Here is a 27557-nt window from a genome sequence, read left to right on the forward strand (position 1 = left end):
GTGGTGGTGTGGTGGGCGTACACACGGCACACAGCATGTAGCTAGCTACTTTTAAATGATAAATGACGACGGTGACTCGTACGAACGCTTAGCTCTATTTTCTCCTCTTGTCTCAACGCGTTGTCGCTCACGTGAACCGAGCGAGTTCGACTCGACCCAGGACGCGATCTCGGACCGAAGCAAATGCAGCATTCTGACGGAGCGAGTTGATATTGAAGTTAAAAAACGCTAGCTAAGGCGCACAATACAAGGATGGGGCGCGCGAGCTAACGTCAACGAGGAAAACCTCTGGGAGTGTCAACAATTTTGAAGGTAATCGGCACGCCGGTGTTTTCTATTCACCACTTCCAAGGCGTCACCTCGTGATAATACAAGTGGTATTAACTACTGGGGTTTGCGTGTGGCAGGATGCGCGGCGTGTGGGGATGACAGGAAGATGGCAAACGGCGTTGGAAGTGAGTAATGTCGGCGCACGGGAGATGTTGCTGTGACTTGCTATGTGCTAGCCGAATGAGTGAGCGGCAAGTTCGGCTGCACGGTCGCTCAACCTGCACGTTTCTCCAAATGACACCTCTGTTTACAGACACTTCAGCTGGACACTCTCTCTGTCTATCAGTATGCGTGTGCACGCGTATGCGCGTGCGCTGCAACTCAGCAGTGCAATGAGTACAAAGGGTTTGACTTGCAAATGAGTTAGCATGACACAAAAGACAGGCCGGAAAATGGCAGCATTTTACTCTTTGGAAAATGAATATAAACTCAATTCTTGCCATTGACGGCGATAGACGTCCTGGGCAGTTCAAATGAATTGGACGTCTACCAATGTCAATGGGAGTCAATGACTGAGGGTGCATCAATACCGATCATGTAATTTGTCATCTGTAGAACACAAGCTGCTTGTGATTGGCCCAACAGAAGCATGGTCAGTGAGGGAGAAGCTGTGTTTGGCCACATCGGTCATGAAGAGTGGGGACCAAAACTGGTAATTGCAATGTTATTCAATGTATTTTAACCCACAGGTGGCAACTACGAGATCAAAGATCGTCATTATTTTTTGGCATTGTTTCCCTGGTTCTAATTGTTCTAAACAAAAAATGATCAATTAGCAGGGCCATGTAGAGATCGATGGAGGGGCAGGTGCTCATAGATCAAAAGGGGCACACGAATAAGAATTTAATACACCTTACAACAACATAACCAGCGTTACAGTATAATTGGCTGTGACAGACTTTAATTGGGTGGGGGAAATAGTGAATAGAAATCAACACTGTCATCAACACTTTCTGGCTGTGACTCAGTCAGTCTTTGCCTCTTTTCTTCCTTCAACCTGTAACAAAACTTCTTTCCTCAACTTTTTGTTCATCTGAGAACAAACCACATCAGATGTTCATTTAGCCACCATCAGCAGTTTTTTCACAACTATTATTTCATTATTATCCATATTTGACAACTAATAATTAATAATGACATAAAATGTTATAGAACAGTAATATCGTAATTGTGTTTATAATTGTTGGATTTTATACCTTAATTTCCTTGCAAACTGTGTTATTCTTACCTATTGTGCTATTGTCTACATAATAAAATATAAATCTTAAATTTAAAAAAATCAAGATTCCCTGGTGGCTTTTATTTTTAAAGCTTAACTTGCCTAACTTGAAGAGGGAGAGAAGACAGAACACTTAACAAGGGTGACTATTGGGAACAATGCAAACATTTTACCACAAAATACATAGAAATGAAATTACCAAATGATCACATTAAGATTCATACCACCACTGGAATCACAGAAAATGAAATAAAAGGATAAATAGCAAATATTAAATTTAGATTACAACAAGAACTTAAAGATGTGAACCTTTCTAGATGACGTGAAGAGAACGGACAAATATGGTTGCCTATAGAGTAAGCAGGGGTTCCCAACCTATTCCACTAAGGCACACTGTGGGTGCAGGATTTCATTCTTACCAAACAAGATGACAACACTTTTTCCCCAATCTGGTGTTTTACAAGTGCAATCAGTTGATTGCAGTCAGGTGTGGCTTGTTTTAGCAGAAGCCTCATTGGTTCAACTGTCTCTGCTGGATCGGCTGGAACAAAAACCAGGACCCACAGTGTGCCTTGAGGACTGGGTTGAAAACCCCTGGAGTAGAGGCACACGAATTGAAATAGCCATGGGGTGGGGTGGGGGGGGGGGGGTTATCAATTATTAAAGTAGAGAACTATATAAGAGAAAATTACATCTTATTAATTATATTTTTGTAAAAATACCCACAATAAACCTGGTGTGAGAATTTTCACTATTTGCTTGAACACGGTTTATAAGGGTACACCATTGGTTTCCAACCTCCAGATGTCCTCAGACTCCTCACCACACACCCAGGTCAAAAAGGAACAGCGTTCAAATGGGAGGGTGGGGGAGTTATGCGGCGACTTAGTGGCACACAAACGGCTTTTTTTATTTTATTTTATTTTTTAAAGGTGTTTTCTGTGTTCAAGTAAAGTAGTCGGTGGCGTGTCTGCACAGTCGGCCAGCACACACATAGGCACTAGGGGTGTAACGGTACACAAAAATCTCGGTTCGGTACGTACCTCGGTTTTGAGGTCACGGTTCGGTTCATTTTCGGTACAGTAAGAAAACAAAATGCAAAATATAAATGTGCTAGTTGTTTATTACACACTTTTGTGCTTTCAACAATAGGAACATTAGCCTATACAAATCTAGAATTCTGCTCAAAAATAGAAAATACAATATTCTGAAATGTAGATATTTTGAAAAACAAAAATAACTTTGGCTAAGACTTTTTCTTTAAAATAAATATCTGATGTGCAAAATTGAACAGTTGCAACACTGAAGTGAAGAGTTGCTCCATCTATATTCTTTTTTAATTTGAATTCCCCACCCAGAGGGCCAACCATCTTCCATGTTAACCTTTAACCGTTACCCGCGCTGCTGACTGCACTTCTGAGTGGTGCGACGGCCCTGGCCGTTTAATTGTTATCTTTTTTGAGACTGTCAGTCGTCTGACCGCCGCGTCCACCAGCTGGCTGCCAGTGCCTCCCCTCCCAATGTGGCTACTCTGATTGACGCCGGATGGGTTGACGACGTCACCGCCGCTAACGGGCCACCCGAACTAACCGCTGTCTGACATGTATGCAGCGCTTTGTTTACATTTGCGGCAATAACGACACTTGCTTTACGGCAGCTAATCCGATACACGGTAATACGGCTCTGGGTAACCTGGTAATTAGGCCGTTGTTTGAGCTTGCATACCCGCATGTGTGTTGTTGTTGTTTTTTTTTTTTTGTTTTTGTTTTTTTGTCAGGTGGCTTTTTAATGATTCCCAAAATAGTCTCTGAAGTGTGGTTTGTTTTTACAAAAGCATCCCTATCGGACTTCTTATGTAAACAGACCTGCTGGAGGCACAGGAAAGAGCATGCACAATTGAGAAAAATGTGCCTGAGTCTTGTTAACCAAGTAAAGGCAGCATTAACAAAAGTCATCTGACCGCTCGTCATTTTACAGTCAACACTCTTTCGGTGAGGTATTTTGTGTTCATTCGTTATTGGATCGTTTTTGTTCACCACTGTAAATAAGAGCACCGCAGCAGTCGAGGTAAACTGCCGTTTTCGTTCAACCCGTTTTGTTTAGTGTAGAAACCAGGTTAGTGACTGTATTGTTTTTTCTTTTTTACGATCAGGGTTTACTTAGCGGGTGGGGTTCAAGTGTAGTTTCATTTTGTTTGTTGTTTTGGCCTGGGCTTACACTGAAGCCAGCTTCTTCCGCATTTTGTATATTTTGTTCATTGCGAGTTCGACTTGTGTGAATAAATTTGTGTCCACTTGCAACTTGTGTGCGTATCTCGTTTTATGTTACGCCCTTAGCAGCCGTCCGTGGGACGTAACAGTGGGATTATGGGAAGCATGAGTGGGCATTCCGCACTTGCGTTAAATGCGTCAAATATTTTAACGTGATTAATAAAAAAAAAATTACCGCCGGTTAACGCGCTAAATTTGACAGCACTTTACATTTCGTCAGAAACTCGTTCGGTGCGCCCCCGTACCGAACCGAGGACCCCGAACCGACACGGTTCAATACAAATACATGTACCGTTTCACCCTTCATTGGCACCCAAAAAAAGCCCAATCAAAAGGGGCACTTTGGGCATGTAGGGGCAAAAGGGCAGGTGCTCAAGGACCCTCCGGCCCCCAAAGCCCCCCCCCCGCACATGCCTGTGAATTAGGGCAGCTTTGTAAGATGCAAGGCTCTTCAGATGGAGCCAGAGTAATAGCAAATGCTAGTAGTGTATTGTATTGTACAGTAATACTTCTATTTGCTTAATGACTTCTTTACATACAGAATTCTAAGATTAAGACACACCTCAGCGGGAAAATATTGCCTCTTGTTACGAAAGAAATTTCCGCATACGAAAGGCAAAAATACAGTATGGGCTGCAACACGCAGCTCTTTACTGAACGTAATGTAGCTGCTCTGCTATTGGCTATTGCCAAGCATCTTCCTGACATCCAGTTGGCTAAGGAGGACCTCTACTGTATGTGTATGTGTGTATCCCACCGTCCTCTCCATTCGCCATGAGGTGTTCCGACACCTTTACGTGTTTTAACTTTTATTCTTTATTTTTAGATTATGCACAACTCTCATTTTATGTTTAATGTGCAATAATCAAATTGTAACATGTATTTGTTACATGTTTTAATACATTTTTATGCTTTATAAAAAATTTCCGTCTGAATTTTGGGGGGCTTGGAACGCATTAGGGCATTTACATGGAAAACGCGTCTCTACTTACCAAATTTTTTAGTTTACGAGACTACTTCCAGAACCAATTACTTTCAAAAGTAGTAGTACCAGTGCACCCCTAAAAAAAACGTGTTGGAACTTTCACATGATTACAAAACAAAAATCACAAAGGTTTTACGCCCATGATTTCAGATTAACATGAGCCTTCATTTAGAAAATTGCATTTTCAAGCATCTTTTATAGATTCATGGAAGTCTGACCTTGGAGGAATCACATGTTTCATCTTTAACATTTCAGGGTCTCTGTCAGTCGAGCCATCAAACCATTTGCAGAACCCGGGCGCCCACCTGACTGGTTCTCTCAAAAGGCATGTCCTCAGTGTCTTCCACTGCAGAAAAGAAATACTTTTACGCACTATATGAATCTGATCCCACTGCCCTTCTTTTAACAGCACTGTGCCTCAAAGTATTCTGAGCTTCTGGAAAACACTGAAGCACCAAAGTAAGTGTTCTAACCAAGCAAGCATGTGGTACAGAAACAATACAAGACGCCCGGACTATTGCATTTGCATACTTGGTGAGGCTTCAATGTCATTGTGTATTTGCAGGAGGAAGCGAGGCGAGAAGGGGGAGGTGGTGGAGACGGTTGGGGACGTGATAGTGCGCAGGCTGACGACTCAGAGGATTGATGAATTAAAAAAAATGATCAAACAAACTCAAGAGGAGCACAGGTACAACTTTGATAGTGGTGTAAACAGACAGCACTGAATCTATTTGGCTGAGTAAATATTAGGCCACTTGCAGTGTAAAGCAGATACTGTATAATACATTGTGACAAGGGGTCGGAACTAGGGTTCTTCCGATCATGTTTTTTTGCTCCCGATCCGATCCCGATCGTTTTAGTTTGAGTATCTGCCGATCCCGATATTTCCCGAGCCGATTGCTTTTTTTTTTTTTTTTTGCTCCCGATTCAATTCCAATCATTCCCGATAATTTTCCCCGATCATTTACATTTTGGCAATGCATTAAGAAAAAAATGAATAAAACTCGGACGGATATATACATTCAACATACAGTACATAAGTACTGTATTTGTTTATCATGACAATAAATCCTCAAGATGGCATTTACATTATTAACATTCTTTCTGTTAGAGGGATCCACAGATAGAAAGACTTGTAATTCTTAAAGGATAAATGTGACTTTGTATATTGTGACAAATATTGCCATCTAGTGTATTTGTTGAGCTTTCAGTAAATGATACTGTAGCCATTTAACTGTTCTGCCCAAATGCATGATGGGAAGTGCAACCATGACTGTGCGTAGTGGCACCAATTGATATATCTTCTTTGCGTTGGGAAGTAACATATGGTGTTAAGGTAAAGATCAACCACTACCATTCTTCCCCACATTGCTTCCCACGATATTTCTAATTGTTGAGACAGGGATTTTAATGCTGTAGCCATTTAAAAAGGAGCTCCAAAGACTGCCAAAATTCTCTCTACTCATTTCACGCTGCCTGTTAGCTCTATATATAGGTTAAACGGCATGAGTGGGTCGTGCAGCGCATGCGTTAATTGCATTAAATATTTTAACGTGATTAATTTTAAAAAAAATTAATTACCGCCATTTACGCGATAAATTTGATAGCCCTACTTTAAGCTAAAACTAAAGACTCTGGATGAATTTAAGACATTTTGTCTGAAACGTTAAAAACAATTAGAAAACGATTTAATTAAAAAAAAAAAATATATATATATATATATATATATATATTGAAAAAAGGCATGTCCGATATTTTTTTGCCAATTCCGATACTTTGAAAATGACGTGATCGGACCCGATCGATCGGAATGATCTTTAGTCGGAACCTATGGGTACCTCACGATACGATACGATTTGCGATACAAGGCTCACTATAACGATGATCTTACGATATTGCGAAACAATTATCGATACATGGGTCAGGAAATCATTGTACGATAATTTACAAAAAAAAACAGTCAAATTCTTATCCCTCTACCATGAATTGAAATGAGTATCACTAGTAGATGTCCAATCTAGTGCTGCAAAGATTACTGGATTAACTCGAGTAATTTGATTAGAAAAAAGATTCGAATTAAATTTTGCTGCTCCCAGTGTTCGTTTAGTTCAAGTGGCGTTGTAATCATTTGTTTTGAAAGTGTTTGCATTTAGTTTTACTGATTTGGGTGGATACACTGCCCTGTAGTGGCAAGAGTGAATATGACATGACTCATTTTACATGGCTGAAAGCAGCTGCTCCCTGTTAAAATCAACAAAAGATATTTTTTTGTTTGAGCTAATTTTTTTTAATGCATTGGTAATTTTATTCCCTATAGGAATATGTGTTTAAACCATTTGTTACTTAAAAGCATTGTAAAAAAAAAAAATAATAACTTCTGTCAGTTCCTGTTGATTTTGGGGCATTTACAGGTCACTTGCTGTTGATTTGAGGTTACGGAACAAGAAGCGACCCGTAAATGATCAGTAACCCCAAATCAATAGGAAGTGACCCGTAAATGCCCTAAAATGAACAAGAAGTCAACTGTAAATACCCCGAAAACAGCAGGAAGACTGGCTGTGAACGCTCTGGTTTCAGTGCCATTGACGGCACCAGACGTCCAATACACTTGAAGCTGATTTATGCTTCTGCGTTGCAGTGACGGCGGACCTATGCCGTTAACGCAGACACCGATTTGGACCCTACGCGTCACGTCGAAGCGTGGTGACGTTAACGTCATAGAACTGTGATTGGTCCACTCAGAACGTTGTTTCTGGTTCAGCACAACAACATTTTCAAACACTTCCACAAACATCTTGTGTGTCACCTGTGTTGTTCAGTATTGATTCACTGCAGCTCCAAATACACGCATTCCATCTCCTTTGCCATCGCTGTTTTTTACCGGAGGAAAACTAAAGGAATTCGACAAGAGTCCCCCAAAACTGTAGAAACACAAAGACACACCCCTCTATTTGCTTGGCGGTCAATTACAGAGCAACGTGTTCCCTTGACGCACAATGGCAACGTAGGGTCTTACTGTATGCCATCGCTCTGCCGTCAACGGAACACAGAGGCACAAATCAGGCCTTAGACTGGAACGTTCATTCATTCACTTGCTCCCAGTCAAAATTAAATGGATGTCTAGCGCTGTCATTGGTAGTAAAAGAGTTAACGTAAGTAACGTTAACTGTTTTAGTGAAAATTTTTGCTAGAAACCTGTTGATTCCTTTTTTTTTTTTTTTTTTAACCCTGACACATTTTTAAAACGATATACAGTGATACCTCAGCTCACGAACGCTTAAGCTCACGAACTTTTCGCCTCAAGAACATTAAATTCGCGAGCATATAGTCTCTGCTGACGAACTAGTTTTCGGCGGACGAACCAATTCACGCGGTCGAAAAGCGCCACGAGAAGCTGACGCACGCTCACGGCGTCCCAGTTCGTCCCCTCACTTTCGTTGAGTGCGGACGTGGTTTGTGTTTGATAGACATTTTGGACCATATTGAGTGTACTTTTGCTATTATGGGACCGAAAAAGAGTTACCTACAGTCCTTATGGAAGGTGACTCGTGTTACCAATTCGCCCTCGACTGGTAATTGGCGGTGCTTTCAGCTTCCCACCGTAGTGAGAAGTGGACCGGCGAGTCACGTTGGCTCGTTGTCGTCGGTTGTCTTCGGTTCGCCCGATTTCCTCTCCAGAAAGGAGGCGGCGTGCATACAAACACCCAGAGGCGTCGGATGGCTTTTTGTGGGCACTTTTATTAACAACCAAAAGCATGTGGGGGGCACAGCAGTGGAGTCTACGCTAACTGCGCACTTTGCCGGTAACACTCTCCTTCCAAACAGTAACTCCCTCCCTCCCTCCCTCCTCCTCCCACTCCATTCCATCAAGCCATCAACTACCATCACAAAGGTAAATAAAACGACTTTATTATACAGTACAGTTTATTTCTTTAATTATAATACAATAGCACATTTATTATACATAAAATAAGGTATATTTTTGTGTAGTTTTAAGGCTTATTTAGTAGAAAATTATGTTTTATGGGGACCTGGGAACGGATTATTCTCATTTTAATGGTTTCTTATGGGAAATAAATGTTCGGAAGACGAACTTTTCGCCTTACACACACTTTCTGGGAACCAATTATGTTCGTGAGCTGAGGTATCACTGTATCGATTCTTGGCGGGAGCATATCGTTAAACCTTTGGGATACAATGTATCGCGATATATCACCATTTCGATGTATTGTTAGTATTTGTTACATCCCTAGTTGTGACTGTCAACAACAATACTTTTCCAGTTCAAAACTATGATTCCATCAGATTGTATGGTGATACTGTATCCAATCTTGTTTGATTAACAGGACACTGAAGAAAGAGTCAGAACTCATTCAAGCTGGTCATCTAGATTCCAAACTGGAAGAATTATGGAAGGAAATTCAGCGGTAAGAGTAGAAAATTCTCTCTCTAATCAGTGAAATCATATTGTTTTTACTAGAGGTCGACCGATATGGGATTTTCAAATAGCTATGCCGATAAAAAAAAAATTCAGATATCCAAAGCCGATTTTGTTAGCCGATAAACTTTTTATTTAAAGCACAAAGATTATGAGAGACAGGTTTTGAAAAATGGCTTCAACAGCTTCAAATTTACAATGACCTGACACTTAAAGGATTAGTCCAATGCTACCAAACCAACGAATGCAGCACTTCTTTTTATGATTCTACACACTAAGCAAGAACAGTATATTACTTTCAAATAATTAAACCCACAAGGACGTCACGACGAGATGTAAACAACTGAGTGTTTAAAAGGATACGCTCCACGCTAAAGCTAATGCTAACGCGACTGGTATGGTAACGCTACAAATTACATTTAGAGTGTCAGGATCACTCAGTAAACACCTTAAAAGGCTAAACCGACTTTGCATATTCTCTAATGCAAGATTTAAAAAAATCTTACAATACAGGTAATCCCCGGGGTATGAATGAGTTCCGCTCCTACGCTGGCAATATAACCGGAATTTTTGTAAGTCGGAATTAACCCTTTAAAAGTTTAAATAAGTATCCAAAAAGTCCAAAAGTATTGTATTTTGTTTAATGGTGGAGGATACACTGCCCTCTGGTGGCAGTGCTGGATCTGGCTGGACTGTCGTTAAATAATGCTTCCATACAGGAGCCCTCAGACCTCTCACATCGATAAAGGATAACTGCGCTCTGGTTTGGCAGACATAAGGCTGTAAATTGCTTCAGCTAATATATGTTTGTGTATGGATTTCTATTTAGTTTAGAGCTACAGTTTCTGGAGTTCCGTGTGAGCAACTTGCTATGAGAACTGTAAATACGTTAGCATTTGTAGCATTTAAGCTAGGGGACTTTTGTGAAGCAATTAGGCTAATTTAATCTACTAAATTTATAATTGATCAGACTAGATGGACATTTGAACACCGATCGTTTTGTGTTGAGTGTTTTATTGTTAAAATGCGTGTCGTTTTGAAAAGACGTGTGTGTGTTACAGCTTTACAAAGTCAAAAGTGAAGGAAATAAAACGCTTGAAAAAGCATTATTGCTTTGCTGTCTGTCAAGCTGAACAACTTTTACATTTGGTGAGGAAAGAACAAGTCATGCTACTAAAGTAATGTAAAAAATAAGATACTGTGAGGTACAATTAGGTACTGTTTGTGCTACTAAAAAAACAAAAAATGACGGGAGACAAAATGGCGGATGAGACTCCGGTGTCGTAAAGTCGAAATCGCGTCGAGTACGTCATAACCTGGGGACTATCTGTATTTACAAAACAGGCAAGCCTGAAGCTTCCTGTAGCAGCCTGCCTTCAAGCTGCTGCAGGGTCCTTCCGGGGTCCTACTGTCAGTCAGCGGCGGCCACAGTTGCCCACACAGATGCCTGATCAAAATCCTTTTGTATCAGCTTTTTTTTTTTTTTTTTTTTTTTGTTAAAAGAAAAAAAGTCCATATCGTCATCGATATATCGGCCAGCTAATATATTGGTCGACCTCTAGTCTTTACCCTTATAAAGATCACAAAGATCATCCTTCTCAGTTTAATGAATTCAAAACAAACTTGCAAAGATCCACTGTTAAGTGCATATAAATGTCATGTGTCGGGTAGGAAACAGAAAGTAGAAGAGGAAGAAGCAGAGTTGAAAAGAAAGTGCACAGACGCAGCCTACCAGGGTATCCCTTTTACTTCAAACTATCATTCTGTCTTGTAATTTAATGTTAATTTTTTTTTGTCACTGATAAGGAACAAATCTTAATACTTTTCTTTTGTCTTTTAGCCAGACAGGTAGCCAAGAACACACCTCGACGCTTGGCAGGTGCCATCATGCATTCACCCACGAGTTGTAACTCAAGCCTGGAGTTTTCATCAGGTGACCCTCTCCCATGCTTGAATCCTGATTTTTCACCTACAAAAGACGTACAGGTAAGTCTGATGTACAAAGCGACACTTTGGACAGTAGTTTAGGCTCATAACAGAAAACACTGCAGTCTTACTCTTACTCGGTTTGTCTTAAGGCTTCAGGATCTGTCAGGTTGCTGTCATTTCCCGACTCTTCTGGCTCCGGTAACGAGCACTCGTCACTTTGCGATGACTCCACCCAGAAGAAGCTACTGGCCCAGAGAGGTACACCGCCCCCATCACCACTCCTCTCTGAGCTACTGAAGAAAGGCAACATCTTGGCTACAACGTCCAGATTGGTAGGCTGAAATGACTCAAGTGAACATTGCCAATGTATTTTATTATTGATAACGGTAGCAAATTTACATGTAATTGTGTCAGACTGGAGAGCGTGACGTTACTGGCAATATGACCGCCGCACATGACTTGCAGTTGACTCTGCCTTTCTCTCCAGCATCAGGTAAAATTTACTCACTGCACAATCTAATCAATTGCATTGAGTTGTTTAGTCAATTAGAGTACCGTGTTTTTCGGACTATGAGTCACATTTGTTTTTCATAATTTGGCAGCGGGTGCGACTTTTGTGTGAAATGATTAACATATTATTATATTATTCAGTGCTGCAACGATTAATCGATTAACTTGAGTAATTCAATTGGAAATAAGCTTCAAATAAAATTTTGCTGTTTCGCAGACTTGTTTAGAGTGGTGTTGTTTGTAATGGTTTGCTTTGAAAGTGTTTGCATGTAGTTTCATTAATTTGGGTGGATACGCTTCCCTCTGGTGGCAACAGTGACTATGACATAACTCATTTCACATGGCTAAATCCAGTTGCTCCCTGTTAAGACAAACATAAGGTTTTGTTTAAGCTAAATTTTTAATGCATTTGTACTTTATTTTATAGGTATATTTAGCTGGTTTTTGTGTGGAAATATGTGTTTGAACCATTTGTTAAGAACATCGTTTAAAAAAAAAAAAAAAAGTTAGCATTCTATAGCATTTAAACTAGCAGACTTTTGCTATGTAAGTTAGCCAGTTGTTCTTTTGTTGTACTTAGTTCTAGTGCTGCAACGATTGATCGATTAACTCGAGTATTCGATTAGAAAAAAAAGACTCGAATTCAATTTTGCTGCTTCGAGTATTCGTTTAATTTAAGTGGCGTTGTAATGGTTTATTTTGAAAGTGTTTGCATTTTGTTTTATTGATTTCGGTGGATACACTGCCTTCTAGTCTGCCTAATTTCACATGGCTGAATCCAGGTGCTCGCTGTTAAGACCAACATAAGCTAAGTTTTTTTTTTTTTAGCTTTTTTTTTTTTTTTTTTTTAAATGCATTCGTAATTTAGTTTATAGGTATATTTAGCCTGTTTTTGTGGGAATTTGTGTGTGAACCATTTGTTAAGAGCACTGTTAAAAAAAAAAAAAAGTTAAATTACAGCATTTAAACTAGCGGACTTTTGCTATGTAAGTTAGCCAATTGTTCTTTTGTCGTACATAGATCCTTATTTATTAGTTATACCGTTTCAGTCTCAACTCAGGTAATTTAATTTTTCATGTTCCTTACCAGATTACCCGATTATTCGAAATAATGGTTCATCGATTAATCGACTACTAAAATAATCGATAGTTGCAGCCCTACTTAGAGCCTCTAATTTTTATTTTTATACCGTTTGAGGCTCAGCTCAGGTATTTTAATTTTTTATGTTCCTTATCTGATTACTCAAATATTCAAACTAACTAGTTGGGGTGGCGTGGCTCATTGGTAGAGTAGTTGTCCCCCAACACAGAGGTTGTGGGTTCAATTCTCTGCCCTGATGAGCTCGCCTAAGTGTCCTTGAGCAAGATACGGAACCCCACGTTGCTCCTGGTGCTGCGTTACCAGTAGGTGGATGGCGAGATAGTGTAAAGCGCTTTGAGCGCCTTGAAAGGTGGAAAAGCGCTATATAACACCATTTACCATTAATCGACTACTAAAGTAATCGACAGCTGCAGCCCGAATATCATTTCACATGTTATTTTCGCCATGAACCACAAGAGGGCGCGTGTGTTTCAACATTGGCAGTAACTCATAAAACCAAATGAAAACAACCGAGAAGGGCTGAACATAATGGCACTGAAAAGAAAATCATATTCTTCAGATTACAAGCTGCAAGTAGCTGTTTCTATGTCATTTACCGTTCGCATACCTCTATTCAATTGTTATTTTGAAATACCATTCAAGATGACATGCCTGTTCTTGGTGTTCGATTTTCTCAAATAAATTTCCGCCCAAAAATGTTATTTATACTCCGGTGCGACTTATGTTTTTTGCCTCTTCATTGCACATATTTTTGGCTGTTGCGACTTATACTCAGGTGCGACTTATAGTTCGAAAAATATGGTGTTTTGACGCTGAAATGATTTTCTGTGTTGTATGTTTACCGTCTGTGACACAGTCCAAATTCTTTCACCAATTCCATCAAAGTCCTAATATTTTGGTTATGATGGTGGTACCTCCATGGCAGGTGCGCCAATGTTGTCTCGACTCTTGGAGGCAGGGCCCACCCAGTTCTCAGCCCAGTTGGGCTTTATGGTCAGCAGAGACGCTACCTCAGACAGCACTCCCTCTCCAGTCAAATCTGCTGCTTCGGCATGTTCAGGTCTGAAATACTGTATTCTATATTTACGCACAACTTATCAAAATACTATCCTTAATGGGATCCTAATAGATTATTTCCTACCAAGCTTTGTTTAAATGGGGGCATAATTACTATTAACTCATGAAAAAAAACATTGAAGCCATAAGAATGGTAGGAAAGTTGTTGATATGTGCTAATACAGTATGTCAAAGTTAGTGTGGTCAATAGGGGTGGGCTGCAACTAACAATTATTTTTATGATCGAATAATCGGACGATTAATTAAACGATTGATTAATCAGATCAATGTCACTTTTTTTCAATTCCCTTCACAATTTAACTTGAACTTGTATTATGTATGCTGTAACAACGAAGACAAAATGGATGACTAGTTCCTTCAAAAATAATATTTTATTACATTTTCCTGACTTAACTGTGGTCTACAGCTGTACTGTACCAACTATACATAAAACTAGTTTTTAATAAAGGTTCTGAGTGTAAAACATAAAAAGAATTCCTCAGTACACAAATCAGACTAAAGTCCTGTTCATTCAAATAAAAAATATTGCTGATTGATTTTTTTTTCTTGTGGAAAAAGCACTGATATATATTGTGTTAATGCCTGTTTACTTTCTTCACAAACTAATAAAGATGTGGCGATCGATCGGGTCCGATCACGTCATTTTCAAAGTATCGGAATTGGCGAAAAAATATCGGACATGCCTTTTTTTAATATATATATATTTTTTAAATTAAATCGTTTTCTATTTGTATTTAATGTTACAGACAAAATGTCTTACACTCATCCAGAGTCTTTAGTTTTGGCTTAAAGTAGGGCTATCAAATTTATCGCGTTAACGGCGGTAATTAATTTAAAAAAAAATTAATCACGTTAAAATATTTAACGCATTTAAAGCATGCGCTGCACGACCCACTCACGCATTGTCGCGTTCAATCCATAATGGCGCCATTGTACCTATATATAAAGCTAAAACACAGCGTAAAATGAGTAGAGTGAATTTTGGCAGCCTTTGGAGCTTTTTTTTTTTAATTGGCTAAAGCCTTACTATCCCTCTCTCAACAATTAGAAATATCGTGGGAAGCAATGTGGGGAAGAAAGGTAGTAGTTGATCTTTTTCTTAACACCCTATATTATTTCCCAACGCAGAGAAGATATATCAATTGGTGCCACTACGCACAGTCATGGTTGCACTTCATCATGCATTTGGGCAGAACAGTTAAATGGCTACAGTATCATTTACTGAAAGCTCAACAAATACACAAGATGGCAATATTTAGTCACAATATACAAAGTCACATTTATCCTTTAAGAATTACAAGTCTTTCTATCCGTGGATCCCTCTCACAGAAAGAATGTTAATAATGTAAATGCCATCTTGAGGATTTATTGTCATAATAAACAAATACAGTACTTATGTACTGTATGTTGAATGTATATATTCGTCAGAGTTTTATTCATTTTTTTTCTTAATGCATTGCCAAAATGTATATGATCGAGAAAAATTATCGGGAATGATTGGAATTGAATCGGGGGCAAAAAAAAAAGCAATCGGATCGGGAAATATCGGGATCGGCAGATACTCAAACTTAAATGATCGGGATCGGATCGGGAGCAAAAAAACATGATCGGAACAACCCTACAAACTAAACAACAAAATCAAATAAGGAGGAGGCAGACTGTAATGAATCAGTTTTCTTTATAATAAATACAATCCAATTTCAAAGCACACTCTCTTGGATTACTATTTACAGTTTGAATGGAAGACTCTAAGCTGTAATATGAATAGGCTTATGTGTGTGGTTTGTCTACAAAAAGATATTAGACAACTTTACTATCCAACAATAAATCGAGTGCTTCCCCTAAACACAATAGAAACAGACACTTAAAAACTGATTAGCATAATCGCTAACTAGCTTAGCACTCTGTGCTAAGTAGTAACATCTTTCAGAATTCAAACAATACAATTGGCTTCATTTACTCACCTCTGACAGAGCCACACCGTATCTAACAACACAAAAGATTTAGCAACACAACCTGAGTGTAGCAGTGAACTCTCTCTCTCTTGCTCTAATCACTACCGCGCACACAGCCTCACATAACACACAAACAAGCACCCAAACGGGACTGCTCATAGCTGCCGGGAAAAATCGATTGATCAAATTCTTTGGCAACTAATTTATCAATGGATTAGTTGTTGCAACCTTAGTGGGAAGCTCTGGGTACCTCACGATACGATACATTTTGCGATACAAGGCTCACATCATCGATGATCCACAATATGGCGATACAATAATTATCTACAGTGCTGCTCGAAAGTTTGTGAACCCCACAGCGATGGTCAGATTTTTTGTAAAAAAAACTAAAATAACCTTATTAAATGTTAAGTTATACCCAAATCCACAATACTGACATTCCAAATAATGGACTGAAACAAAAGAAATAGTTATATTGTCATTCTTTATTTAACAAAAGTGGTTGATTTAAGAAAAACTCAGATATCATGTGTGCAAAAGTATGTGAACCCCTTCAGTTAATAGGATATTGCGCCTCCTTTTGCAGAGATTACCTCAACCAAACGGTTTCTGTAGTGACTAATCAGTCTCTCACATCTACTTTGGGGGATTTTTGCCCATTCTTCCTTGCAGAACGCAGTCAGTTGAGAGAGGTTTGATGGGCGTCTGGCATGAACTGCTCGCTTCAGGTCCCGCCACAGCATTTCAATGGGATTTAGGTCAGGACTTTGACTGGGCCAGTCCAGAACACGAATCTTCTTCTTTTTCAGCCATTCCTTGGTTGTATTGCTGGAATGCTTTGGATCATTATCATGTTGCATGATCCACCTTCTGCCAAGCTTTAACTTCAAAACAGATGGCGTCAGGTTATGTTCTAGGATTTGACAATATTCCTCAGAATTCATGATTCCCTGGACTATGTGGAGTTGTCCAGGTCCTGAGAATGAAAAGCAAGCCCAGATCTTGACATTCCCACCTCCATGCTTCACTGTTGGGAGAAGGTTCTTTTGGTGGTATGCAGTGTTGACTTTTCGCCAGACATGGCGGTTTTGGTTGTGACCAAACAGTTCAATTTTGCACCTACATCAGTTGATGAAAACTCTTTTTAATTTAGTCTCGACAACACAACTGTTAAAAAAACAAAAAAAAACTACTGAATTGATTGATTAGGAAATCAGGTTGAAATAATAGAAAATTCCAAAATGTTGAGGGGGTTCACAAACTTTTGAGCAGCACTGTATACATGGGTCAGGAAATAATTTTACATATGTATATCTATCTCAATACTGATTTTTGAGCACGCCCTGTTGATTTTGGGAGATTTCTGGGTAATTTCCTGTTGACTTTGGGGCATTTATGGAATACTTCTTGTTGATTTTGGGTTACAGAACAGGAAGTGACCCGGTAATCTCCCGGTCTAAATGGATTGGGCATCTAGCGCCGTCCATAGCAGCCAATGAGTTAACAGAGACACTATTCTAGTGGAAAATTTTGGTAGCAACTTGCTGGTTCCTTGTTTTTTTAACCTGTGACACCTTTCTACAACGATGTATCGATTCTTGGCATACCGATAACCTTTTGGGATACCAAGTATCATGATATCACTATTTCAATTTTTAGTCACACCTCTAGTAGTCAATGTAAAAACCGCTATTTTTTGGAGCAACTCTTAATGTCATTGGCAGCCAATGAGTTAAAGTGAGTTATTTTACAAAACATGGTGTCATTCCTTTGCAGAAGTAGATGTGATTGCGCCATCTGCGTCCTTTGGGTGCCAGCCTCCCGCCGCAAGTATGAAGGTGTCTGAGCTGAGTGAAGAGGATGTGACAGTTTCTTACATGGCAGATGAACTGGATCTGAAGACGGTGGGGGATATCATTGCTATCATCGAGGACAAGGTGATTGCTCACGATTTGTTCAGCAAACATTTATTGGACACTTTGACAGTTGGTACCTATGGGAAACATTTAAAAGTTGAACTGATGTGTATGATTTCAAAGGGCAGAAAACACCTAGTATGACATTCATGTAAAAGACTTGCTCAAAACCAGTGTTGTTTTCATCAATGATGACTATAACGAAAATAATTAGTCGACGAACATTTTTTAAAGGCGATAATGAGCTAAAAATGTGTCTTGAGAAACTAAAATATAACGACATGAATGCCAGTTTCGTCTAACCAGACAAAAACGAAATGAAAATGCGCAATAGTTTCCGTCACGTGTTCACAATGTGTGACATTTTATGTGAAGTTAGACTGCATCTAGCAGTGTCTGGTTGCGTCACTCATGTGATGTGCTGCACCCCCCTCCAGTGCAGTGTCCTCTCCAGCCTCAAGGCTTGCACACATGAAGGGCTGCAGCTATCGATTATTTTAGCAATCGATTAATCTATCAACCAGTTAGTTCGAATAATCGAGCAATCGGATTAGGAACATTTAATTTGTTGCAGAATAAATTTTAGGTGACGTAAAACAAAGGCTTGCTAAGATTTTCAAAAGAGCAAAATAAAATTCCCGAGCGTTTCTTCAAACTATGCAGAATTGCACTTTTAAAAATTAATTAAAATACCTGAGCTTAGCCTCAAACAGTATAGAAAAATAAATGAATGAGGATCTAAGTATTGTACAACAAAAGAACAATTGGCTAGCTTGCATAGCAAGTCAGCTAGCTTAAATGCTATAAAATGCTAACTTTTTTTAATTAACAAAGCTCTTAACAAATCTTTCAAACATATTCCCACAAAAAAACGTAAATGTACCTATAACTAAATTACGAATGCATTAAAAAATCATATTAGCTAAAACAGAAACTTACCTTATGTTGGTCTTAACAGGGAGCAGTTGCATTCAGCCATGTTAAACAAGTTATGTCATTCACTGTTGCCAATAGAGGGCAGTGTATCCACCCAAATCAATAAAACTAAATGCAAACACTTTCAAAACAAACCATTACAAGACCATTCTAATTAAATGAATCCTTTAGGCATCAAAATTTTATTCGAAGCTTTTATCGAATCGAATTACTCGAGTTAATCGATTAATCGTTGCAGCGCTGCACACATGGTAAGATTTGTTTTCTTATCTTGGCCAGACGGAATATGCAATGTTGCTTTAGCTTTTAAAGTGATCATCACACACTAAATGTAACGTGTAGCATTAGCATAGCATTCACATTAGGCTAATGCTAATGGCAAGCATCCTCTTAGACTCTCTGACAACTTTACGGGATACGCGCAGTTGATTGGCTTAAATAGTACCAACATCGATAAAATGTTTGCCCAATGTCAGGCATCCACTTTCTGAAAATATTAACTGGCTTTTGAATTTTTGAAAAAAGAAAAAAAAAAAAATGTTTTTTCTAAGTAATAAAAAAGATTCTCTCTGCTGAGATGCACATGATAAAAGTATTTAGTAGAGATTTCCCGATCGATCGGGGTCCGATCACATCATTTTCAAAGTATCGGAATCGGCAAAAAAATATCGGACATGCCTTTTTTTAATATACATACAGTAAATCGTTTTCTAATTGTATTTAACGTTACAGACATAATATGTTAGTTTAGGCTTAAAGCAGGGTTATCAAGTTTATCCCGAAAACGGCGGTAATTATTTTTTTAAAAAATGTATCACGTTAAAATATTTAACGTAATTAATGCATGCGCTGCATGACCCACTCACGCATTGTCGTGCTCAATCTGTCATGGTGCCCTTTTACCTATAAAGAGAGCTAAAAGGCAGCGTAAAATGAGTAGAGTGAATTTTGGCAGCCTTTGGAGCCTATTTTTAATTGGCTGTAGCCTTACAATTCCTCTCCCTACTTTTAGAAATATCGTGGGAAGCAATGTGGGGAAGCAAGGTAATAATTGATCTTTTTCTTCACACCCTATTATATTTCTCAACACAGAGAAGATATATCAATTAGTAGCACTACGCACAGTCATGGTCCTCTTCCTATCATGCATTTGGGCAAACTTCTGCCTGAATTATCATTTACTGAAAGCTCAACAAATACACTAGATGGCAATATTTAGTCACAATATACAAAGTCACATCTATCCTTTAGGAATTACAAGTCTTTCTATCCGTGGATCCCTCTCACAGATAAAATGTTAATGATGTAAATACCATCTTGAGGATTTATTGTCATAATAAACAAATACAGTACTTATGTAGTGTATGTTGAATGTATATATTCGTCCGAGTTTTATTCATTTTTTTCTTAATGCATTGCCAAAATGTATATGATCGGGAAAAATTATCGGGAATGATTGGAATTCAATCGGGGGCAAAAAAAAAAAGCAATCGGATCGGGAAATATCGGGATCGGCAGATACTCAAACTAAAACGATCGGGATCGGATCGGGAGCAAAAAAACATGATCGGAACAACCCTAGTATTTAGTGATGCAGCGATTAATTGATTAACTATTGCAAGTAAAAGTGTTTGCATTTAGTTTTTTTTTGTGCCCTCTAGTGACAACAGTAAATATGTATTAACTCATCTAACATGGCTGGATCCAGCTGCTCCCTGTTAAGACCAACATAATGTTGTAAGGTTTCGTCTGAGAAAATATGATTGTTTATGCATTCGTAATTTAGTTTAGAGGAATATTTAGCAGTTTTTGTTGTTGTTTTTTTTTTGTGGGAATATGTGTTTGAACGATTTGTTAAGAGCATGGGGGAAAAAAAATAAAAAGTTTTTTATAGCACTACGGCTGGCGGACTCTTGCTATGGAAGTTAGCCAATTGTTCTTTGTTGTACTTCGATCCTCATGTATTCATGTTTTTTATACTGTTTGAGGCTAAGCTCAGGTATTTATATTTTTAATTTATTGCTTTTGTGAAATGAAAGTGCCACTCAAAAACACTTGGAAATTTTATTTTGCATTCGCATTTAATGCTCTTTTGAAAGAGCAATCTTAGCAAGCCTTTGTTTACATCTCATAAAATTTATTCTGCACGCATTAAATGTTTCTAATCCGATTATTCGAACTAATAGATTAATCAATTACTTAAATAATCAATAGCTGCAGCCCTAAAAGTATTGTCTGTCGCGTTGACGCATCAATTCTCTTCTACCTTTTCTTTATAGGCTGCAGATGCTTTGGATGCAGCAGCAGTCGAAGCTGCTCTCTTCCTGTGCGAAGAAAACGGTCACGCTCTTCCCGCTGCCTGGCAGGCTGAGCCGTTCCACACCCAAGACACACAAGCGGGGGTTCCTGAGTCATCATCTCTCCACTGCAGCCCGGCAAGGAATCGAGCAGAGGAGTCAAATGTTCAGGACGAAACTTCTGCTGTGCTCTCCGCCGCGTGCATTAGTCAAGATAACTGTGATGTGGCAAGTCAGGTGGGATTGAGTGGCCTTCCTCCAACCTCCTCATCCTCATGCAATTCAAGGGGCTTTGTACACTGCCAGACTGGAGCACCTGCCAAGCCCGCGGCTAGGAGAGACACCGGAGACAAAGTACACCATCAAAGTCACATCGAGGAAAGATGGGAACAGGAAATACCCCAAAACCCCAGGGAAGGTATGCACACACATATAAATACTATATGTATCATTTCTTGCCACCTGAGTTTTGTGTAATGACTTTTTTTTAACCGATAACCCGACAAATCTGATGCCGCTATCAGATACCACTAATGAGAGCGAATGCTATGCTAACTAGGGGTGTGACAAAATATCGAAATGGTGATATATCGTGGTACTTTGTATCCCAAAAGGTTATCGAGATGCTCCTGCCAAGAATCGAGATATCGTTTCTGGGATCTGGGCTATTTGCAGGCCATGACATTGACTGGATGAGTCTTTCTCCAAGGAATGCTTTAAAAGTTTTAGCTCTGTGGCATGATGCATTGTCATCTTGGAAAATGACATATTTTCAATTGAAGGGATAAGAAAGCAGTCTAAAATTTAAATGTAAACCTGTGCATTTATTGAAGATTTAACCAAAGCCATCTCCCCGGTGCCTTTCCCTGACATGCAGCCCCATATCATCAAGGACTGAGGGGAATTTTGATGTCTTCTTCAGGCAGTCATTTTTGTAAATCTCACTGGAACGGCACCAAACAAAAGTTCCAGCATTCTCACCTTGTCAAGAGTCAAGAATCTCCATTGGGCAAGGTGTCAAGGTTCAAGAATCTGCATTGGACAAGGTGATGATGGTGGAACTTTTGTTTGGTGCTGTTCCAGTGAGACCTTAAATGGCCCAAAATGACCTAATTGCCTGAAAGGAGACCTTGTGGTCTTCTGCTGCTGTAGCCCATCTGACTCAAAGTTCAACGAACTGTTCAGAGATGCTCTTCTGCCTACCTTGGTTGTAAATGCTGTTATACTTGTATAGCGCTTTTCTACCTCTCAAGGTACTCAAAGCGCTTTACACTACATTGCCATCTACCTACTGGTGACACAGCACCAGGAGCAATGCGGGGTTCAGTACACCGTAAAGTACGTAGCTGCTTATTCAACTACATTAGCCCCTAATTCGCGGTCGTACAAGACACATAAATGCAACTTCAATTAAAAAAATGTCGTTAGTTATATGGACTTACAATCTGCCAGCTTGTTGTCTCCTGTCGTCTTCCAAAATTACATTTGAGTGAGCTGTTTAATTGAAATAACTCCATGCTTTGGCCACACTGGGGCTCTTTTTTGGCTTTGTGCCGCTTTCCCAGCATGTATCCCGACCGTCAGCCACTCAACTTTCCACGCATATATTTTTTCTAGGGCTGTCAAAATTATCGCGTTAACGGGCGGTAATTAATTTTTTAAATTAATCACATTAAAATATTTGACGCAATTAACGCACATGCCCTGCTCAAACAGATTAAAATGACAGTGTCATGTCCATTTGTTACTTGTGTTTTTTGGTGTTTTTTTGCCCTCTGCTGGCGCTTGGGTGCGACTGATTTTATGGGCGTAAGCACCCATGAGCATTGTGTAATTATTGACATCAACAATGGCGGGCTCCTAGTTTATTTTTTGATCGAAAATTTTACAAGTTTTAGTAAAATGAAAACATTAAGAGGGCTTTTAATAAGGGCTGTCAAAATTATCGCGTTAACGGGCGGTAATTAATTTTAAAAATTAATCACGTTAAAATATTTGACGCAATTAACGCACATGCCCCGCTCAGACAGATTTAAATGACAGTACAGTGAAATGCCCACGTTAATTGTTTTATGGAGTTTTGCCGCCCTCTGCTGGCGCTTGGGTGCGACTGATTTTATAGGTTTCAGCACCCATGAGCATTGTGTAAGTAATTATTGACATCAACAATGGCGGGTTACTAGTTTATTTTTTTATTGAATTTTTTACAAATATTATTAAAACGAAAACATTAAGAGGGGTTTTAATATAAAATTTCTATAACTTGTACTAACATTTATCTTTTAAGAACTACAAGTCTTTCTATCCATGGATCGCTTTAACAGAATGTTAATAATGTTGATGCCATCTTGTTGATTTAATGTTATAATAAACAAAAACAGTACTTATGTGCCGTATGTTGAATGTATAGATCCATCTTGTGTGTTATCTTTCCATTCCAACAATAATTTACAGAAAAATATGGCATATTTTATAGATGGTTTGAATTGCGATTAATTAAGATTAATTTTTAATCTGTAATTAACTCGATTAAACATTTTTTCTTAATCCTTCATTACCGTTGACCGGATGGTGTGCTCGTCGACGCATTTATTACAACATCGATGTCGTCGACTACAAGTAGTCGGGACCGCTCTATTGTCAGTGGCACTGCAAATGTTAAAGCGCTTCGATGCGAGCTAATTAAACAAGCAGGAGAATCTAACAAAGTGTGTTTCTAATTTCCAGAGTCAGTGTTAGAAGATTTCCCAAAGACAGAAAGACATGTGAAGGAGGTACACAACTTGTCCTAGAACCTCCACTGTGTCATTTCACTGGAAGCAATGTTCTTTCATTCTTGCCTGCTTTGGCCATTATTGTAGGAGATAAAGGAGGAGAGTGAAAAAAGCATCAAAAGTCAAGAAAATGCCTCAGGGATACACATGGACAGTGAGGTCAACGGGACAGAAGATGATGATGAGGAGGAGGATGAAGAAGATGGCGCTGAGGAATTCTCATCAGAGCCTGACGGGGAGATGGAGCGTGTAGCTAGCGAGAGCGAGGACGCGTGCAGCCTCCACACTGCTACGTCGTCGCTGCAGCTCCACACCACGGCTGACTCCATCCCCAGCAGCCCTGCGTCGTCACAGTTGTGAGTGGAAACTTTTCCTGCACTAATTGATGGTACTTCTTTCATTACTTGGTCCGACATAATGTTGTTTTGTAGTTCTTTGTGTAGCGAGGACTTGGAGGCTCTGCAGGCTCACAAGATCTGGAAGAAGGCCATCATGTTGGTTTGGCGTGCAGCTGCCAATCACAGGTAAGGATTTCAGATGGTACTGTAGCAGAATTGAAAATGGCACCTTTTAGTTGGATTTTTCATGTCGACAAGTACAGGAATATTTTAAAGAACTCTTAAGAGTGGATATTTTTTAAACTTTCCTGACGTGATTCTTTCCTTTTATTGGGCTACTTGTAGGTATGCAAATGTCTTCTTGCAGCCTGTGACAGATGAAATTGCACCAGGTTATCATAGCATAGTGCACAGGTAAGCACAAGTTCACTGGAATTTAACCACTTAGCTTGCTTTTTTTCCCCCCCTTACCTTACAAATAGTACTGTTAACATGATCATTTGATATTACGTGTTTCATGATGGTTAAATCTGATGCTCAGTTTACATGTTTTGTCCTGCAGGCCCATGGATCTGGCGACCATTAAGAAAAACATTGAAAGCGGTTCCATGCGAACCACAGCCGAGTTCCAACGTGACATCATGCTGATGTTTCAGAATGCCGTCATGTACAACAGCCTGGATCATGACGTGTACCACATGGCTGTGGAGATGCAGCGTGATGTCCTGGAGCAGATCCAGCAGTTTCTAGCGACCCAACTTATCATGGAGACATCAGAGTCCGGGATTAGCGCCAAGGGGCTTAGAGTGCGTGAGAGTCTACGGCGGCAAGACTCCACAGACAAGGTAAAGCGCTACAATTTAGACAGAAGAAACAAATTTAGAGGTAAAAGGGGTGCAAATAATAACTTTCAGCCAAAACAGGATTTTAGGAGAGCAATGACGAAGTACTCATAAGTAGGGCTGCATTTATCGATTATTTTAGTAGTCGATTGATCTAACAACTAGTTAATTCCATAATTGAGTAATCGGATTAGGAACATTTAATGCATTGCAGAATATGTTTTAAGAGTTGTAAAACAAAGGCTTGCTTGGATTGCCTATAAACTAAATCACAAATGCATACAAAAAAAAATGTAAACAAAAAAGGTAATTTTTTTGTTTGCGCTAATGTTGGTCTGAACAGGGAGCAGGTGGATTCAGCCATGGTAAATGAGTCGTGTCATATTCACCGCTGCCTCTAGAAGGCAGTGTATCCACGAGGGGCGTGCAAAATTTCCGATTCTTAGATTATTCGCGATTCGGCCGTGGAAGATTCGAGAACGATTCACAAACATCCAAATTCCGATTATTGAATTATACCAGGTAAAGCGGAAATAAAACGCAGTCAGCGCGGTCTTCCGGACGCAATGAGGAATGGACCGAGAGTAAATATCATATGCAGCTAATGCCGCTAGGTAAAAAAACCTCAATAATACCTGACTGCGGCCGTCAGCCGCTACAAACATACGGCAACATACAGCTATGGTAGATATCACATATATCTAGACTAGATGTGAAATGACAGACTTTCCCGCGCTAGTAAACAGGCGCCATCTTAAAGCAGTAGACTTCTCTAGAAGGCTCTGTTGTAGAGAACCTAATTACTTTTTATCTACCCCTAAATCAGCAAAATCTTGACTTGAATCTATCTTTAAATGATGAAACAGTTTTAAAACTTTCACGTCGAAAGTAGACATGAGGGAAATAACTGCGCAATTTTAACAACTTTAACGGTTGATTCACAACATTAAATTAATTGAATGTAGTTTAAAGCTGCTGATACAGAATGGGGACTTGAGTATTTTATTTACTGTGTTTAACCGGTAACTTGATACTAAAATAGTAGTTTGGTTTATTTAGCCTGAGAGGATTTTTGAACAAATTTGGAACAAATATACAAAACATTAAAATAAAATAAAATGGGGGGAGGGGGGCATCAATAATCGATTTATAATCGAATCGGACTCTCTGAATCGTTAGGTGCCCAAAGATTCCCACCTCTAGTACCCACCCAAATCAATAGAACTAAATGCAAACTTTCAAAACAAACCATTACAACGCCACTGTAATCAAACGAATACTCTAAGCAGCAATATTTGATTCATAGCTTTTTTCGATTTAAATTACTGGAGTTCATTGACTGAGCACGACTCATAAGTTAGCCTTGCAAAACTAACATGTTAAAAATTTAAAAAATAAAAACTGGTGCAAAACAAAATATTGATGTAGCTCCATTATACTTTGAAATTCCAGTTAAGGTTTTTTTTCTTCTTGTCACAGGACACCTTCTCCATGTCATCTCCTGCTTTTCTACTGTCCCTTTTTGTAAGTACAAGACTTAAAACAGAAAAAAATATGGAGCTTACAAATAGTGTATTGATACTGAACTGACTTTCATATAGCCAGCTTGGGATCTGTTCTTGCCATCTTCCATGTGACTCCTTAGCAACTAGTGAAGTCGATCAGTTGCTTTTGTGAATTTGACAAATCCATTTATTCTTCACTTACAGGATGGAGGCACCAGAGGGCGCCGCTGTGCCATCGAAGCTGATCTCAAAATGAAGAAGTGAACACTGTAATCAAGTGGAAAGTGTTAATACTTCCAACATTTTACTTATGACCCCCCCTTACCAATCTACGTCATGTGTGCAGTGTAATCCTAAATTTGCTCTCCCCGTTCTAACGAACAGCAGACAGTGATGTGGGGAAGCGCCTATTTTGCAGAAATGGATTACACGTAATCCTAGATTACAAAAGGGGATTCCGAAAAAGACTGGGTCAAAGCTTGTGATGGCTGCACATAACTCAAAGCCTGCTCACAAGCAAGAACATCAGGTTGCATAGATGTCTCCAAGCCTCAAAAATCAACTAATTTTACTGTGTCTTGTCCACGTTATGATTGTGGACTGAAATAATAAATGCACTACAGCATATGAAAGGGTGTGTGTTTTACCAGAGGCCAAAGACTCTGATTTGCTTGACTTTTTGGTGGTGTTACCTTACTAAATTAAAAAAGACACCTTTTATTTTGTCATTTAACAACCTTTAAATATTTAAAATGTATATTTTGTGGTTGTTTTGAGCATACCTAACTATATTTTCAGTGAAACAGTATTGTGGTAATCTCATTGTTTTGTGAATGTGACATTGATGGAAACTATACTTTTAAAAGAATAAACTCAAGTTTTGCTTGTATATTTGTCATGAATTCATAATACAGGGATGCAGCTATCGATTATTTTAGTTGTCGATTAATCTATCAAATAGTTCGAATAATCAAGTAATCGGATTAGGAACATTTAAACAGTCTTGCAAAGATTGCAACTTCAAAAGAGCATTAAATGTGAATACAACATAAAATTCCAGAGTGTTTCTTCAAACTTTGCAGAATTTCACTTTTTTTTTTTTAATTTTTAACAATGCTCTTAACAAATCGTTCAA

General features: G+C 39.0%; 1 protein-coding gene across 3 annotated transcripts; it reads left to right on the forward strand.

Moving 5' to 3' along the window:
* On the forward strand, positions 1 to 27336 carry LOC130906919 (bromodomain-containing protein 8-like). 3 transcript variants are annotated; one of them, XM_057821644.1, is made up of 22 exons: positions 1 to 312; positions 408 to 455; positions 886 to 982; positions 5060 to 5129; positions 5214 to 5263; positions 5370 to 5492; positions 9151 to 9231; positions 10914 to 10978; positions 11083 to 11228; positions 11321 to 11503; positions 11586 to 11664; positions 13708 to 13842; positions 17591 to 17751; positions 20946 to 21200; positions 21270 to 21381; positions 23691 to 23737; positions 23825 to 24093; positions 24169 to 24261; positions 24421 to 24489; positions 24638 to 24920; positions 26397 to 26441; positions 26627 to 27336. In XM_057821644.1, the coding sequence occupies exons 2-22, from the start codon at positions 437 to 439 to the stop codon at positions 26684 to 26686; spliced, it is 2442 nt and encodes an 813-aa protein (XP_057677627.1). In that variant the 5' UTR covers positions 1 to 312; positions 408 to 436; the 3' UTR covers positions 26687 to 27336. The 3 variants fall into 3 exon arrangements, with proteins under 3 accessions (XP_057677627.1, XP_057677626.1, XP_057677629.1); XM_057821643.1 differs by having other exon boundaries at positions 20946 to 21381; positions 26627 to 27334; XM_057821646.1 differs by lacking the exon at positions 13708 to 13842 and having other exon boundaries at positions 20946 to 21381.
* Positions 27337 to 27557: the final 221 nt, after the last annotated feature.

The sequence above is a fragment of the Corythoichthys intestinalis genome, chromosome 18 (genome assembly GCF_030265065.1).
Source record: "Corythoichthys intestinalis isolate RoL2023-P3 chromosome 18, ASM3026506v1, whole genome shotgun sequence".
Lineage (NCBI taxonomy): Eukaryota > Metazoa > Chordata > Actinopteri > Syngnathiformes > Syngnathidae > Corythoichthys > Corythoichthys intestinalis.